The 17934-nt window shown below is 33.5% G+C and overlaps 1 protein-coding gene across 5 annotated transcripts in view; it reads left to right on the forward strand.

Moving 5' to 3' along the window:
- The window catches only part of CNKSR2 (connector enhancer of kinase suppressor of Ras 2), a 276753-nt gene that overhangs the window by 67969 nt on the left and 190850 nt on the right, over positions 1-17934 (forward strand). For all 5 annotated transcript variants that reach the window (XM_038587046.1, XM_038587047.1, XM_038587048.1 and 2 more), the window contains exons 3-4: positions 696-898; positions 17599-17686. In XM_038587046.1, the coding sequence (XP_038442974.1) occupies positions 696-898; positions 17599-17686 (291 nt within the window). The remainder of the gene's footprint in view (positions 1-695; positions 899-17598; positions 17687-17934) is intronic.

The raw sequence follows: 17934 nt of genomic DNA on the forward strand, positions 1-17934 counted from the left end.
GAATAAAGCTGTATTGCATATGATTTATTTCTTTTTCATTTTATCATTGGGTTGTGCTTTTTTTCCTCACTTTGGCAAAGCAGAATTTTTCGTAGCATCTACATTCATGACTACACATATGCAAATAGAATAGACACTAAACAGTAATTACTGGGGCACCTGGGTGGCTCAGTAGGTTAAGTGTCTGCCTTCAGGGTCTGCTGGGGTACTGGGATCAAGCCCTGTGTTAGGCTCCCTGCTGAGCCAGAAGCCTGCTTCTCTCTCTCCCCCTGTGCCACTCCCCAACTCGTGCTCGCTCTCTCTCCCGCCCCCCTCTCCCTCTCTCTCAAATAAATAATATCTCTTAATAAAAAAATAAGGATAAAAATGAATTTCACAAGTAAATGAATTTAAGTTTGGGTTGAAAAAACACTTATGAGTCCCGGTAATCTTTCTTTCCTGCATGGCATAGTTCCAAGATATAATACTCTGATCTTTTCACGTTCATACTAGCTCTTAACACATTTTATTGTAATTTCTTTATCTGACATTTGCCAAGATCCTCACTTGACTGTGGGTTCTGCTAGGCCAGGAATCCTATCTTAGTCAATACAAATTTTGTTGCTTGTACGTAGTAACCTACTCAGTGAATATTTTAGTGAATGAATATAATACTGACTTTAAGCATATTTGTTTTCTCTCTTTTTATAATTCAGAATTATGGCTTGGAAACAGAAAATCTAAAAACCCTTTCTCACAAGCTGAATGCATCTGCCAAAAATCTACAGAATTTTATAACAGGGAGGAGAAGGAGTGGCCATTATGATGGGAGAACCAGCCGAAAATTGCCAAATGACTTTCTGACTTCGGTTGTGGATCTCATAGGAGCAGCCAAGAGTCTGCTTGCCTGGTTGGACAGGTAAGATCTTCCACATGTTTCATAAATAATCCTCCTCAGACACTATCTTGAATATAACATCATTTCATATGTTCTTGTAAAAGAATTGGACAGAGGAATATCAAGTTGCAAATGTCTAATTATCATTCACCACAGTGTAAGTAGGGTTATCATCAAATAGACATTAATCATTTGTGAATTTTTATATCTAACTAAGTAGCCAATTAATAATTAGTCCCTGGCAATTTCAGAATACATTAATTGCTTTACAAGCAAAGTCATTTTTAGCTGTCATAACAAGATTGATAGTACTATTTTATCTCCTAATTTTCTTTATTTTTGTATTAATTAGTCATATTTAAGGGAGTGACCATTAGGATTCTATTTACTGTTTTAAATGAGTAATTAGACACTGACACTTTAATAGCATGCATTGCATGTCTCCTTACCTTGCTTTATTCATTCTTTATTATTACACTGCACAGTCTTGGATATCATAAACATAGTTTTAGATTTTTTTCCTAGTTAATTTTTATTTGTCTTGGAACACATAAAATAACAAAAGTTTTCATGATATAAAATGAAAAAAGATTAAAATCGAATATGTGGTTAAACATTGTAATGGTGAATCACAGCTGTTTTTTAAAAAATTAAGCTCTTTCATTTTTAGAATTTTTTATAAGGGATATGTACTATGTATGGTGATTAAATAACCAAATTTTAAAATACATTTTATCTCTCATAAGAAACTCCAGTAATAGACAATTTTACCAGAATTCTTTCTTGAGTGAATGTTAGTGAGATATATATTATATATAATATTTTGGCTTTTTAAAAATATGAGGCCTTTTTTTATGATCCAATCTTACTTATGACCATGGGTGCCAATCCTAAAAATGTATGTTAGCAAGCGAGGCAGAGAATGATACAAAAATCATGACTGAATGCAGTTATAATTTAACATTAGAAAAACCTATTAATGTATTTCATAAAATATGAGGCCTTATGTAAAACTAAAATACTTATATTTTTAAGGTAAAAGTTAAGGTAACTTAACTTTATATTATCTGAATTTATATATATTAATAATAACATAATTGATACTAAATCCAAATCTTAATACTAAGTTCTGGGTTATTAGTTTTTTGGTAATTAATTGGTGGACATAGCATATTTCTCTTGCATTTATGACATCATTAAAATTTAATTCTCATAATTATCTAAACTACATTTATCAATCATTTAAAGTAGTTACACTTTAAATATATTAATTCTACAAGTTTCATAATGGTCAATAAGTAAAATATATTTAAAATATGGCTTAAAAAAATATGGCTTAATCCTTAAGTAATATAATATACTTGTTTCAGAAGGCTTCTCAGTAATTAGAACACATACTCGATTATAGTTATATGCTCTTATACTATGACCTGCTCTATAATTGTGAATTTGCTCAGCCTCAATATTTGTATATAGTAAATTTCATTTTATGTTATTTTTACACTAGTACTTGTCAAATAAATGAATACATAGAATGTTTTTACTTTTTAGTGGTAGATAAGACTATAATATAAAATCATATAAATAGCTTCTAGAACACTGTGGTAGTTTCTGATATTTTATTGTTTTATATAATTTTTATGGTGACTTTTTTATCTAAAAAGATGCTTTTAGTAAATGCCAGTTCACCTACAAGCACATGAGTATGCATACACATACAAAAACACATACAAACACATGCATAACAATCCCTGAAGTCAATCAATGATGTTTTGTTTATTTCATAGGAAGAAAAAACGTGATAGAAAGCCTGAGGGAAATAATTTAAGTCATCTGTTTGGCTTCCATTGCTGCAAAAGTTTTCACAATGCTTATTTTGTATTCCGTCATACCATGGTGATCGAAATCAAAGACCATTTAATATTTTGACCATAAAAATGAAATATGTACTTGGAAGGAAAAAAAAGACAACTTTGTGATAACTTTAAAATCACCTGCTGAGACTGTAAATTGAACAAAGAAACTGAAATTTATATTTTGAAGATCTTTCACAGAAAAGTTCAGCTCTAGGCTGGCTTGCCTATAATGATGATGCTTTATTTATTAACAAGCTTAAGTTTTAGAAAGGAAAGGAGAAAAAAATTTTCCATTCTAAGGCATTTGGACTTATGCTGAAGGCCTTGAGAACTTGTTTAATAGGGTCATTGAGTTTAGACCTGTGGATCTTGATGATTACTAGGGCTATAGTGTTGGGAAAAATTAGAGAAGAATAAGGATGGGAGAAGGAAAAACTAACTTAAGAGCTATTTTAGAAATTAATGCTGCTGCTACTGTTGATGATTTTGATGTTGATACCTCCAGCCACATTCATTTAATCAAAGCAACCCTAGGAGGGTTGTCTCCATTTTACAGTAAGAAAAACTAGCACTTTTAGAGGTTAATTTCAAAACCAAATGGCAAGTAAGTGGTAGAACCATGATTCAACAGCACAGTTGATCCTGCTGTTTACTGAAGTTTTTAATTAGAGGAGCAGAAGTGATGATAGAAGAATATTAGAGATATTTATGCAGATAAATAATATTCTGGGACAGATAAGATCTAAAGACTACAGGAGGCATCTAGGTATCTGACTTGGCTGGCCCACTGGATGGTGATGCTATTATCAAAATAGGAACAGGTTATGGTGGAAGATGAACACTGAGTTGAGTGTGAGGCATGATAAATTGTGAAAAGGTCTTTCGAGTATTGCTGCTGAGAAAAAATATCATTGATAGAGATTTGGGAATAGGTGATAAAGTCATGGATATATTAATATTGGTGGTCTAAGGAGAGTTTTAGAATGGCTTCCTTTTATCCTACTCTATTTGTCTTCTGTACCACTTATACCCTTCTAACCACCATATAATTTACTTAAGATTATTATTTCTATCTAATTATATTATGTATGCTTTAAGAGAACAGGGATATTCATCTGATTTGTTCACACTGTTACAATTATCTAGAAGACTTCTTGGCTTATAGTGGGTGCTTAATAAATATTTTTGAGTAAATGAAGAGAACTGGGATAAGGAATGAGCTCTGTGAACCACCAACAACTGAAAGATGAGTAGAAAAAGTGCAGCTTGTGGGTAAAATGAGAAGGCATAACCAAAGAGGTAGGAGAGAATTAGATGAGAGGAGTGTCATGGAAGCAAAGGTAATAAAGAGGTGTTTGTCTGTTTGTGGGGTTTTTTTTATATTTCAGTATTTTATTTTTTCCAACTTTATTGAGCCATAATTGACAAATAACTATGTATGTTCAAGATGTACAGTATGATGATTTGATATACACATATATTATGAAATGATTACTGTGGTATTAATACATCCAGGCTAGTTAATACATCCATCACCTCATATAATTACTTTTTTGTGTGAGTGGTGAGAACGCCTAAGATGAGAGTAAAGAGTTTTAGCGGGAAAAGGAAGTGGTCAGTAGGGTCAAATGCTGCTGAGTGATGAGGTAGGGTAAGGACTGCAAGTGTATAGTGAATCAGGGAATCAGGATATATGTGACCATACTAGCAATAATTTAGTGGTTTTATTTAGAAGTCATGAAAACTGAAATACATGAGTTGGTTATGAGTTAAAGGTAAGTGAGAACTACTCTTTAAAGAAATTTTTCTGTGAAATGGTTTGCAGTTCAAAATAGTTTTATATGGGATCCCTGGGTGGCTCGGCGGTTTAGCACCTGCCTTTGGCCAGGGGCACGATCCTGGAGTCCTGGGATCAAGTCCCGCGTTGGGCTCCCGGCATGGAGCCTGCTTCTCCCTCCTCTCTGTCTCTGCCTCTCTCTTTCTCTCTCTATGTCTATCGTAAATAAATAAATCTTTAAAAAATAGTTTATATAATGTTAACTTCCACTTTTTACAGATTCTTAATCTTTTAATGGTAATAGAAAAGAGGTAAATGATGAATGCTGTTTCTATAATTGGGAGCTTGATTTTGCTTCCTCCTTTGCCATGGATTATGTGAATATCTTAACAGTTCCTTGGCTAATATAAATTTCAGAAGATCCAGAAATCAGTTTAAATATAATAATGCTTTATCTGTAACCATGCCAGGTGAAATGTTTAGGCTGGTTTTTTTCCTGACAAGTAACCCAGACTTATCAGAGATTATTAGTGGGTATGTATTTAAGTTATATTCTTATTCCTTTCAAAGAAAGAAAATATTTTTAGGTAGCAGCAAGAACACAAGACAACACTTCATATGTCCTCTTGTTTCATTGTGTCCTACAAGATACACAGGAAACAAAAACATTAATTGTTGCTAGAATAACCAAAAAAGCAGTGTTATCCATGACCATTACTGTGAATCCTGGCCAAAATGCATCGTGAAATAGTGCAAAGGAGCAGAAGGCTGAGAAAGAGTTGAATTTCAGTTCTGCCTATAGTCCTGGATAATCTTGAACCTTAACTCTGTTTTTATTTTCTTTTTTTAAAGATTTTATTTATTTATTTGACAGAGAGAGGGAGCACAAGCGGGGGGAGCAGGAGGCTGAGGGAGAGGGAGAAGCAGGCTCCCTGCTGAGCAGAGAACTAGATGCCAGACTCTGTCCCAGGACCCTGGGATTATGACCCAAGCTGAAGGCAAATGCTTTTACCAACTGAGCCACCCAGGCACCCCTTATTTTCTTTTTAGAATAGGATGTAAAACCTGCACAATTTGAAGTTCTTTGAAGCACTAAAATTCTATGATTCATTGATCGTGTTCACCAAAGCCTTATGAGGAATATATCCAATTTATTTCCTTTTAAATAATATCAAATGATGAACACTAACAACATTTGTTAGTTACTTGTAGAATCATGATTTAATTCCCTACATCTTCTCTAAATAAATTTAGTTAATATTTTAAAGTTCTAGAACAAAAGGCACCTGGGTGGCTCAGTGGTTGAGCGTCTGCCTTTGGCTCAGGTTGTGATCCTGGGGTCCTGGGATTGAGTCCCACATCAGGCTTCCCACGAGGAGCCTGCTTCTCCCTCTACCTATGTCTCTGCCTTTCTCCCTGTGTCTCTCATGAATGAATAAATAAAATCCTTAAAAAACAATAAAAATAAAGTTCTAGAACAAAACTAACCTCTTTATGCCTTCTTTATAAAAGGTAGGAATGTGTCTTGTCTTGTTTATTTTTGTTTATTTTTGAAGAACTTAGAACTTATGTACTTAATTATAAAAGTTCCGTAGAAATGATGTTGATCAAAAATTCTTAATATTTTGATCTGTTGGTATAGATTTATTTTAATTTAAACAGTGATAAATATTTTGGCATTAAATTTTTTATTGCATTTTAGGGAGAACTTGCATGCACAACAATATGATATGGGTTTATTGCAATTTTTATATTTTATGTCACTTGAAGAAGAAGCAAGGAACAGAAAGAATATGCTAAAATCTTTAATTTAGTTGTAGATATTAAACTAGATGCTTTATATATATCAACTAATTGAATTCTCATGAAGCAGGTATCATTATCCCCATTTTACATATGAAACAATAAATGACTTGCCTAAAGTCATTTGTCTAACGTGAAAATTGAAATTTGAATCTATTTTTGTTTGATACCAAAGCTCTTCTTGTTTTTCAATTGTTACGTTCATTTGTCATGCTACATCTCCATTCAAATGTTGACTAATTCTTAAAAATTTTGAGAAACTTATTCTTAGGAATGCAACATATATAAACATTTATTTTCATTTTGGTATTTCTCTCCAAGTGCTAATAAACAAGAGTGCCACTTTCCCACTTTTGGCCTGGATATTTAAAAATCACTATATAGAATTTTTATTTATAGAAATTTTAGTTTGCATTCTACTTTGAAGGCATAAATGAGATATTTTTAATATCATTGAAAACCTTTGGGGTGCCTGGGTGGCTCAGTGGTTTAGGCATCGGACTCTTGATTTCTGCTCTGGTGATGATCTCAGGATTTGTGAGATTGACAAATCTCACTTTGGACTCCTCACTGGGCTTGAGGACTAATTAAGATTCTCTCTTTCCCTCTCCCTCTGCCTCCATCTCCCCCCCCCCCCACCCATTAACACACGTGCTGTCTCTCTGTCTTGAAACAAACAAACAAACAACCCTTTTGGATGTTTAAGACTTTAAAGTTAGGGAAAAATATTTACAGTTTCACAAAAATTTCAATTTCAGTGGAGCTTTCATTCAAATAAAACTCATTTTCAAAAACCAGCTCTTTACGTTTTTAAAATCATATAAAATCTAAGGGTAACAAAATTGCTTTTATTTCCCTCCTATTTTAAATATTTACTTGAATGAAGTAGCAGACTTTCCCAGAGGAAAAGCTTCAGAAATGAATCACCATTTGGTAGCTTTACTGTTTATTTTCAAAGCATGGTTTACTCATCTATTTTTAACTTGTATCCTGCTGTTCTTCACACCTCATCTTTCCTGCAGTTTTATATGGTTTTGCCAAGTCAATCTATACTTGGAGGTTTATGGATCACTGTATGTATCACATTGTACAGTAACATCATTAACAGTGTCCATAAGTATTGTTTATAGAAAAAGCTTGTTATTTATAGTGAAAGTTCATTATTTTCTCTCATTCTTAGCATTAGCACCTAATTGTAATTATTTCTCTTTTTTTTTAAATTTTTTTTTAATTTTTATTTATTTTATGATAGTCACAGAGAGAGAGAGAGAGAGAGGCAGAGACACAGGCAGAGGGAGAAGCAGGCTCCATGCACCGGGAGCCTGACGTGGGATTCGATCCCGGGTCTCCAGGATCGCGCCCTGGGCCAAAGGCAGGCGCTAAACCACTGCGCCACCCAGGGATCCCTGTAATTATTTCTAAAATACCTTTCAAAACCATTCTATTTTGAAGAGATCAATGAGATACCTTTTTATGTCATTAAAAAAAATTTAAATCTTTAAGTCATAAGAGTAGGGTGATAAGGCAAAAATATTTTCTTTGAAATAATTTGCCTTATCTTAAAAAATAGTTGAACTGATTTCTTCTTCCATGATGGGAAACTATAAAACAGAAATTAATTGTGTACTAGGAAAAAAATTACAAAAACCAAACTACTTCAGACACTACCAGATACTGTGGTACATTGTTGCTTGGTCTTTCCTCTCACATACTCACTCCTCTCACTTGGCATGTCTTGTTCCAGAGATAAGCACTAATGTTAGCACTGCCACTGTTTATGGACTGTGCTCAGGCTCAGCTGTGCCAGCCTGAGAAATAGCAAGGCATTCCAGATATCCTTATTAACTTCTAAGCTTTTTAGTTTTCCTTATTGACTTCTAATTTGTTTAGCATTTCTAAACCACTAATAACTTTTCCATAAATGTAATACTTCTGTTTGAAAAGAACATACAAAAAAATACTTTCTTAGAGGGTCATACACCTTTGTACTCAAAAGAGTTATAAGCATTGTATTATCCATATGGTGATTTAAGGGGAATAGTTGCTTAACTTTTAGGATCTAAATAGAATAGTTCCTGTAATGGCCATTTATTGATTAGCCAAGGATTTTTTTTTTATTTTCTGGCATCAGAAAGCTTTCCTGTGATGAATTTAATTTCCTTTACTTGGAGTCACTGTGTTCATTTTTATAAGTAGCATGAGCTCTAGCTTAGGGTTGGTTTTTTTTTTTTTTTTTTCAGACCGAAGAATAAATTTCTCTTTTTTGTTCTGTTCATGAACTGATTGTGCTCATAAACTCTACAGAGATCTATTTCTTTATCTAGATGATCATTAAGTCACAATTAAATAATCATCTTTGGTAACTCAAAAAGATTGGAACCCTGTCAGTCATCATTTATTTACATATGTGTCTAGGCAAAATAATCATACCGAACATTAATATCTTCAGGATGAGAATGGTTCTTTAGTGTGGTTATACATGATTTGCCTTTAAAATAAAAATTTCAGGGAAATTCACTACAAGAAAAAAAATCAGTGTTTTCCTTGGTGTGTGTGTAGAGTTCCCCTCCCCCAGAGTTTTCTTGATATTTAATCTTGAGCTAGAAACTTGTCTTACTTGAAATGTGAATGGTCAGGAAAGTGGAAAACATGCCTTAGAATTCGGTTTGCTACAGGCATTCAGTCATCGAATAGATGTTTCTTTTTATATATTTTGAAGATTAAATTTATGGGAAAAATCATGCTATATTTCATCTTATCACTTTTGAATGAAGTTTTCAGATTTTATTAACAGACTTTGACCTTTTCAAACCTAGGAACCCAAACTCTTTCTACTCATGCCAGAAGCATGTTGAGTTCTTAATTAAAATGCCAATTTTTATGCTTCAGTGCAGCAAAAATGGCCTTTAGTTACATTTTTTAAATGATTTTGTCTTAGGAGGGTTTATATTTTACATCTTTTTAAAAAATGGTTTTATTGAGGCCTAATTTACATTCTATAAGATACACCTATGCAACATCTCTACAATCCAGTTTTAGAAAACTTCCATAAGAATAGATTTTTCAAAGCTGATTCCTCACTAAGAGGTTAATTTTTTTAAACTGAGAATGTAGATTAATTCATTATATATTTTTTCAATTAACTTTATTTGAAATCTTAATGTCTCTTTCTGTTTTAGTAAATCATGGTGAAAAACAATACTGAGTTTTGGAATGTAGATTAGTGTAAGACAGCCCATAATAGGCTGTGGTATATAGAATCATTTTGAAAACAGTATGTTAAAACCACTGGAGAAGGAAAGGATCATTTAATAAATAGTATTGGGACACCTGATAAAGCCTTTGGAAAATAATGATAGAACGCTACCTGTTGTTTACTAAAACATTTTAAGCATATCATTTATTTAAATGGAAAATAAATCCGTAAGAAAACTGGAGAAAATATAGACAAAAAATGACTACTAGATGAGAAAGACTTAAGTATTTAAAAATAAGGAATAAAATACAAATGAATATCCCAATTGACTTTTGCCACATAAAACTGAAAAATGTGACAAGGTATAAGACAGATGACAAACTGGGAAAAATAAATACTTGCAACAAACATATCAGAAGCAGAGTGTTAACATGTATTATGTGCATATTACCTTTATATTTTAAAAATACCAAAGTGTAATAGATGAGCACATAGACATTTCAAAAAAGAGGAAACATTGCTGATAAGATGTATGTGCCAAACAACAGAGCTTCAGAGCTCTGAAGTAAAAACTGATGGAACAAGGAGAAAAAGACAAATCCACAATTATAATTGGATACTTTATATCCACTCTCTCATAATTGATAAAACTACCAGACATAAAGTCAGTAAGGATTAGAAGAACTGAATAAACACTAAACAACATTATACAATTGACATTTTTAGAGTACTTCATCCAAGAAGAGCAGAATACAAATTCTTGTCAAGTACCCATTGGAACAGTCACCAAGATAGACCACTCCTGCATCATAAGGCATATTTTGACACATTTAAAAGAATTAAAATCCAGCTAGTATGTGTTTTTAACCATAATGTAATCAAACTAGAAATCAAACAACACATTTCCAAGTAATCCATGGATAAAAGAGGAAGTCTCAAGGCAAGTAAAAAACATATTAAACAGAACGAGAAGAGAACAAATCATAAATTTTGTGATACACAGAAACAGTGATAAAAGGGAATGTATAGCACTGAATGCTTATATCAGAAAAAAAGATTTCATCAATCAACTAAGCTTCCATCTTAGGAAATTGCTAATCAATATGTATTAATTTTTAGTTAAGCAAGATGAAAAAGTTCTAGAGGCCTGCTATAAAACATTGTACCTGTAGTTAATACTGTACCTGTAGTTAACAATACTATCTTGTACACTTAAGGTTTTACAAAGGGTAAATCTTGTGTTAACTATTCTTATAGTAAAAGAAAATAAAAAATAAGGGCAAAATAAGCCTAAAAGCAAGCAGAACAGGGTAATAATGACAAAGGATCAAAAGATCAATGAAACTGAAAACAGAAACACAGTGGAGAAGTCAATTAAAATAAAAGAATCATGAAGGAACACTACAAATAGTTCATACATAAATTGGACAGATGAAATTGACCAATTCCAATTCCTTGAAAATCACAAACTATGAACACTTACCTAAGATGAAATAGATACTCTGAATAATCCTCTGAGTATTAAAGAAATTGAATTTTACTTAGAAGCGTTTTATGGTAGGGTATAAAAAGTCCAGGCCTAGATGATTTCCTTGGTGAATTCACATCACTATATGTTTAAAGAGGAAATAACACCAATGCACCAATCTGTTCCAGAAAATAGATGACTAGGTAATTCTTCCTATCCCATTTTATGAGATGATCATGATCCTGATCCCAATATTTGAAAACAGCACAAAAAAGAAAACTATGAACCAGTATCTCATGAACTTACATGTTAACTTGTTAACTTACATGTTAAAATCCTCCACAAAATATTGGTAAACCAAATCTAACCATATATAAATAAAATTATACACCACAGCTAAGTGGAATTTATATCAGGTATGCAAGGCTGCATCAACACTTAAAAATAAATCAGTGTAATCCACCACATCAATGGATTAAAGAATGAAAATCATATGATAATAACAGTTAATGTAAAAAGAGCATATGATAAAATCCTATACCCATTCATTAGAAGAATTCTCAGCAAGGTAGAAACAGATTGGTAATACCTGAACTTGATATAAAACACAAATAAAATGCAACAGCTAAACTTATACTTCCATTATGAAGAACTAAACGCTTTCCTCCTAAGACTGGGAATAGGGTAATGCTGTCTGCTCTCACCCCTCCTATTTAATAATCTATTGAAAGTCACATCCACTGCAGTAGGCAAGAAAAGGAAATAAAAGGCCTGGAGATTGGAATGAAAAAATAAAATTTTCCCTATTCTTAGATCATACATATCATTGGGTAGAAAATTCCAAGCTATCTACAAAACATCTGTTAGAACTAGTAAGTAAGTAGCAAGGTTGTGGGATACAAAGTCCACATACAAAATTAATTATATTCCTATATACTAACAATGAATAATTGGAAACCAAAATTTAAAACATAGTACAATTTACAGTTGCTTCAAAAGTAGTGAGTTGCCTACACATAAATTTAGCAAAATATCTACAGGATCAGTATATGAAAACTATAAAACACTGATGTAGGATATCAAACAAGATATAAATAAATGAAGATACATACTGTACTCTGTGTTCGTAGATTGAAAGCTTCAGTAAAAATGTTAATTCTCATGTCTCCTTACAGGTATGATGAAATTCATATAAAAATACCAGCAGGGTTTATTTTTTACAGCCACAGACTGTATGATTCTAAATTTATATTAAAAAAGCAAACTGAAAAGTTCATTACTTTTGAAAAAGAAATAGCTCAGTTTTAAGTATTATATAAAAATGCTAATCAAAACCAGTATTAGTTGACAGGATAGAAACCAAGAGAGTCCAGACAATTCCTTTATAGGCCTGGTTAGCTGATTTTTGACAGTGGAAAATGGATAGCCTTTCAGCAAATAGTATTGGAGCACTTAGATAGGCATAGGGAAGAAAGAGAAACTCGACCCAGACCTCACACCTTATATAAAAATTGACTCAAAAGTGGACCACAGATCTAAAGATAAAATATAAAACTGTAAAACTTGCATAAGGAAATATGACTTACGGTCAGTTGAAGATTATCTGAGATGTAGGACTAAAGGTATAATCCAGAAAAAAATCAAGTTTGACCTCATTAAAATAAAAAACCTGTTATATTAAACAGATCCTGTTAAGAGGATGGAAAGACAAGCCATAGACTGAGAAGAAATATTACAGGTCACCTATTCAACAAAACTTGCATACAAAATGTGTTAGGAACTCTCTAAACTCAATAGTAGGAATACCAAAAGCCCAAACAGCAAATGGGCAAAAGGCATGAGGAGACATTTCACTAAAGGATATATATATCAATAGCAAATATGCACGTGAAGATGTCATCATCATTACCGATTAGAAACCCATTCAGGAAATATAGTTAACTATTAGATATAGGTAGTATATAACATAAATCTGGATAAACACCTTGGAGGGATTAAAGACCTAAATGTGTGACCTGAAACCATAAAAATCCTAAAAAAGAGCATAGGCATTATTTTCTCTGACGTTGGTCATAGCAACTTCTTTCTAGATATGTCGCCTGAGACAAGGGAAACAAAAGTAAAAATAAACTGTTGGGACTACGTCAAAATAAAAAGTTTCTGCACAGCAAAAGAAACAATAAAACTAAAAGGCATCTTATGGAATGGGAGAAGATATTTGCAAATAATGTATCTGGTAAAGAGTTAGTATCCAAAATATACAAAAATTTATAAAACTCAACAGCCCCAAATCAAATAATCCAATTAAAAAATGGGTCGAAGACATGAACAGATATTTTTCAAAAGAAGACATCCAGATGGCCAATAGACACACAAAAAGATGCTCAACATCACTGATCATCAGGAAAATGCTAATCAAAACTACAATGAAATACCACCTCACACCTGTCAAAATGGCTAAGATCAATAATATTAGAAACAACGGGTGTTGGTGAGGATGTGTAGAAAAAGGAACACTGGCACACCTTTGGTGAGAATTCAAAGTGGTGCAGGCACGGTAGGATGCAGTATGGAAATACCTCAACAACTAAAAATACAATTACTAGATATTTACCCAAAGAATATGAAAACACTAATTCAAAAAGATAGAGGCATCCCTACGTTTATTGCAGCATTATTTACAATAACAGAAGCAACTGAAGTATCAATGGATAGATGAATGGATGAAGCAGAACAATGGAATATTATTCAGCCATAATAAGAATGAATGTTTTAAATTTTTTATTGGAGTTCAGTTTGCCAACATATAGCATAACACCCAGTGCTCATCCCGCCAAGTGCCCCCCTCAGTGCCCGTCACCCAGTCACCCAAACCCCCCGCCCACCTCCCCTTCCACTACCCCTTGTTCATTTCCCAGAGGTAGGTGTCTCTCATGTTTTGTCACCCTCACTGATATTTCACTGATTTTCTCTCCTTTCCCTTTATTCCCTTTCACTATTTTTTATATTCCTCAAATGAATGAAACCATGTTTGCCCTTTTCCGATTGACTTATTTCACTCAGCATAATACCCTCCAGTTCCATCCACGTCAAAGCAATTGGTGGGTATTTGTCATTTCTAATGGCTGAGTAATATTCCATTGTATACATAGACCACATCTTCTTTTTTTAATAAATTAATTTTTTATTGGTGTTCAATTTACCAACATACAGAATAACACCCAGTGCTCATCCCGTCAAGTGCCCCCCTCATTGCCCGTCACCCATTCACCCCCACCCTCCGCCCTCCTCCCCTTCCACCACCCCTAGTTCGTTTCCCAGAGTTAGGAGTCTTTTTCTTCTCCCTTCCCTTATATTCCCTTTCACTGTTATTTATATTCCCCAAATGAATGAGAACATATAATGTTTGTCCTTCTCCGATTGACTTATTTCACTCAGCATAATACCCTCCAGTTCCATCCACGTCGAAGCAAATGGTGGGTATTTGTCATTTCTAATGGCTGAGTAATATTCCATTGTATACATAAACCACATCTTCTTTATCCATTCATCTTTCGATGGATACCGAGGCTCCTTCCACAGTCTGGCTATTGTGGACATTGCTGCTATAAACATTGGGGTGCAGGTGTCCCAGCGTTTCACTGCATCTGTATCTTTGGGGTAAATCCCCAGCAGTGCAATTGCTGGGTCATAGGGCAGGTCTATTTTAAACTCTTTGAGGAACCTCCACACAGTTTTCCAGAGTGGCTGCACCAGTTCACATTCCCACCAACAGTGCAAGAGGGTTCCCCTTTCTCCACATCCTCTCCAACATGTGTTGTTTCCTGCCTTGTTAATATTCCCCATTCTCACTGGTGTGAGGTGGTATCTCATTGTGGTTTTGATTTGTATTTCCCTGATGGCAAGTGATGCGGAGCATTTTCTCATGTGCGTGTTGGTCATGTCTATTTCTTCCTCTGTGAGATTTCTGTTCATGTCTTTTGCCCATTTCATGATTGGATTGTTTGTTTCTTTGGTGTTGAGTTTAATAAGTTCTTTATAGATCTTGGAAACTAGTCCTTTATCTGATAGGTCATTTGCCAATATCTTCTCCCATTCTGTAGGTTGTCTTTTAGTTTCTTATCTTGATGAAGTCCCAATAGTTCATTTTTGCTTTTGTTTCTTTTGCCTTCGTGGATGTATCTTGCAAGAAGTTACTGTGGCCGAGTTCAAAAAGAGTGTTGCCTGTGTTCTTCTCTAGGATTTTGATGGAATCTTGTCTCACATTTAGATCTTTCATCCATTTTGAGTTTGTCTTTGTGTATGGTGAAAGAGAGTGGTCTAGTTTCATTCTTCTGCATGTGGCTGTCCAATTTTCCCAGCACCATTTATTGAAGAGACTGTCTTTATTCCAATGGATAGTCTTTCCTCCTTTATCGAATATTAGTTGACCATAAAGTTGAGGGTCCACTTCTGGATTCTCTATTCTGTTCCATTGATCTCTGTGTCTGTTTTTGGGCCAGTACCACACTGTCTTGATGACCACAGCTTTGTAGTACAACCTGAAATCTGGCATTGTGATGCCCCCAGCTATGGTTTTCTTTTTTAAAATTCCCCTGGCTATTCGGGGTCTTTTCTGATTCCACACAAATCTTAAAATAATTTGTTCTAACTCTCTGAAGAAAGCCCATGGTATTTTGATAGGGATTGCATTAAACATGTAAATTGCCCTGGGTAACATTGACATTTTCACGCTATTAATTCTTCCAATCCATGAGCATGGAATATTTTTCCATCTCTTTGTGTCTTCCTCAATTTCTTTCAGAAGTATTCTATAGTTTTTAGGGTATAGATCCTTTACCTATTTGGTTAGGTTTATTCCTAGGTATCTTATGAGGTTTATTCCTAGGTATCTAATGAGAATGAAATTTTGTCATTTTGAACAACATGAATGGACCTAGAGGATATAATGCTAAGTCAGATAACTCAGAGAAAGATAAATACCACATGACTTCATCCATGTGAAATTTAAGAAACAAAACAAATGAGCAAAGGGGAAAAAAAGGACCAAAGCAAAGAACAGACTCTTAACTTTAGGGAACGAACTAATGGTTACCAGAAGCTAAGTCGGTGGAGGGATGGATGAAACAGAGGATAGGATTTAAAGAGTGTACTTGTCATTATGAGCAGCAGGTTGTTAAAATAAAAAAAGAAAAATATCTTGGGGAAATTCAAATTACATAGCTAATAGAATGGCCAACATCAAAAATACATAAATGAAAAATAGGTTTAAAAAGAATAACCAAAAAAAGATATCTCTTAGATGGACCCATGTGAGAATGGGAGGTGCTTGAGTTGTAGAGTTTCCTAGAAGAAAACAATTATTTATAACCAAGAAGCAGTTCCATATATACACATTCTTAGTAAATTCCCTGAAAAGATATCAAATAGAAGGTCTAAAGCACTAAGGATTCAATAATTTGACTAAATTTTCACCTTCATACCTTCTTTCATATTAGTGATTTTATTTTCTCTTTATTAAATGGAGCTTCCCAAATCCTATCAGTGTTGTCTTACAAAACCTGATGAGCATTCACAGATGAGAACCCATAAGAAGTAATGGAAAATCACTGTGGATTCGTTTGGTGACAAAACACCTACTAAGAAAGACTGCTGCTATTTGTCGACATAACAATCTTGTAAATATAAACATTATATCAGAATATATTTATTATTTATGTTCTAAACTTGAAAAAGGATGTGAAGTGACATAAATAAGCAGTTTAGAACAAAATAAAACTTACTAAGTAAGTCCATAGAAGCAGTGTATTAGTATTTAACTCTGTGGTGTGTAGGTTCAGATATCCTTGGTTTGAATACCCCTGTTTCCACTTATTACTGTCCCTTCCCTTTTTGTATCTCAGCATTCTCATCTGTAAAATGGGAATAATAGTACCTACTACATAAGAGTTTTTGTGAAGATAATTGGCTACATGTAAAGCATTTAAAACAGTAACTGGCACATAAGTCCTCAGTAAGTGTTAGTTATCATTACTAGCTCTGACTTATATTTCAAGAAGATACTGTATTCATAATCCTCATTTGAAAGTAAACTAAAATTTTGTCTTTACCTAAAGTTCAACTTTATTTGTTGTTTTTAGTTGTGGGGAAGAGACCTTATAAATACCAAATAAATACTGAGAACTAAAAAAAGAAATTTGATTAAAAGAAAACATTATTTTGGCAGGGAGCACCTAGGTGGTATAGTCAGTTAAGCATCCAAGTTTTGATTTCAGCTCAGGTTGCAATCTCAGGGTTATGAGATCAAGTCCTACATCAGTCTGCTTGAGATTCTCTTTCTCCCTCTGCTCCTCCCTTCTACATACTCTTTCTCTTTCTAATATGAATAAATAAATATTTAAAGAAAAAAAAGCAAAGCAAGCATTGTTTTTTTAATTTAATTCCCTTCTAAGCTGTTTCCTGAATTTTTTCATAAATATGTCCTGAATATTTTTTATCACTATGTAAACTTAAGAACAACTCATTTCCTATTATTCAAGATCTTAACTTAAAAGTCTGTTGCATTTGGGAACTTTTCAAAATTTGTTCCTATTAATCACAATTTTCCTTTTCTCTTTGTAGGTCACCATTTGCTGCTGTCACAGACTATTCAGTTACAAGGAATAATGTCATACAGCTCTGCTTGGAATTGACAACAATTGTGCAACAGGTATTAGCTGACAACCTTTCCTTCTGTTAATTTATTATCTTTTTCGTATTCTAACAATGCAGAGTATTCCTTTTTACCAAGAGTAAACCAGTAAGATACTAATTTGGGAGTTTCTCACGCAAAGATAAATGGTTCTAAATAAACCATATATGTGGTTTGGGAAACTATTCATGTAGCCTAATAAATAAGCATTTTATTTACCAGAAGATGTAAAAGTCAACTCCACCTCCAGAGAAATCATTATAAGA

The sequence above is a fragment of the Canis lupus genome, chromosome X (assembly GCF_011100685.1).
Source record: "Canis lupus familiaris isolate Mischka breed German Shepherd chromosome X, alternate assembly UU_Cfam_GSD_1.0, whole genome shotgun sequence".
Taxonomy (NCBI): domain Eukaryota; kingdom Metazoa; phylum Chordata; class Mammalia; order Carnivora; family Canidae; genus Canis; species Canis lupus.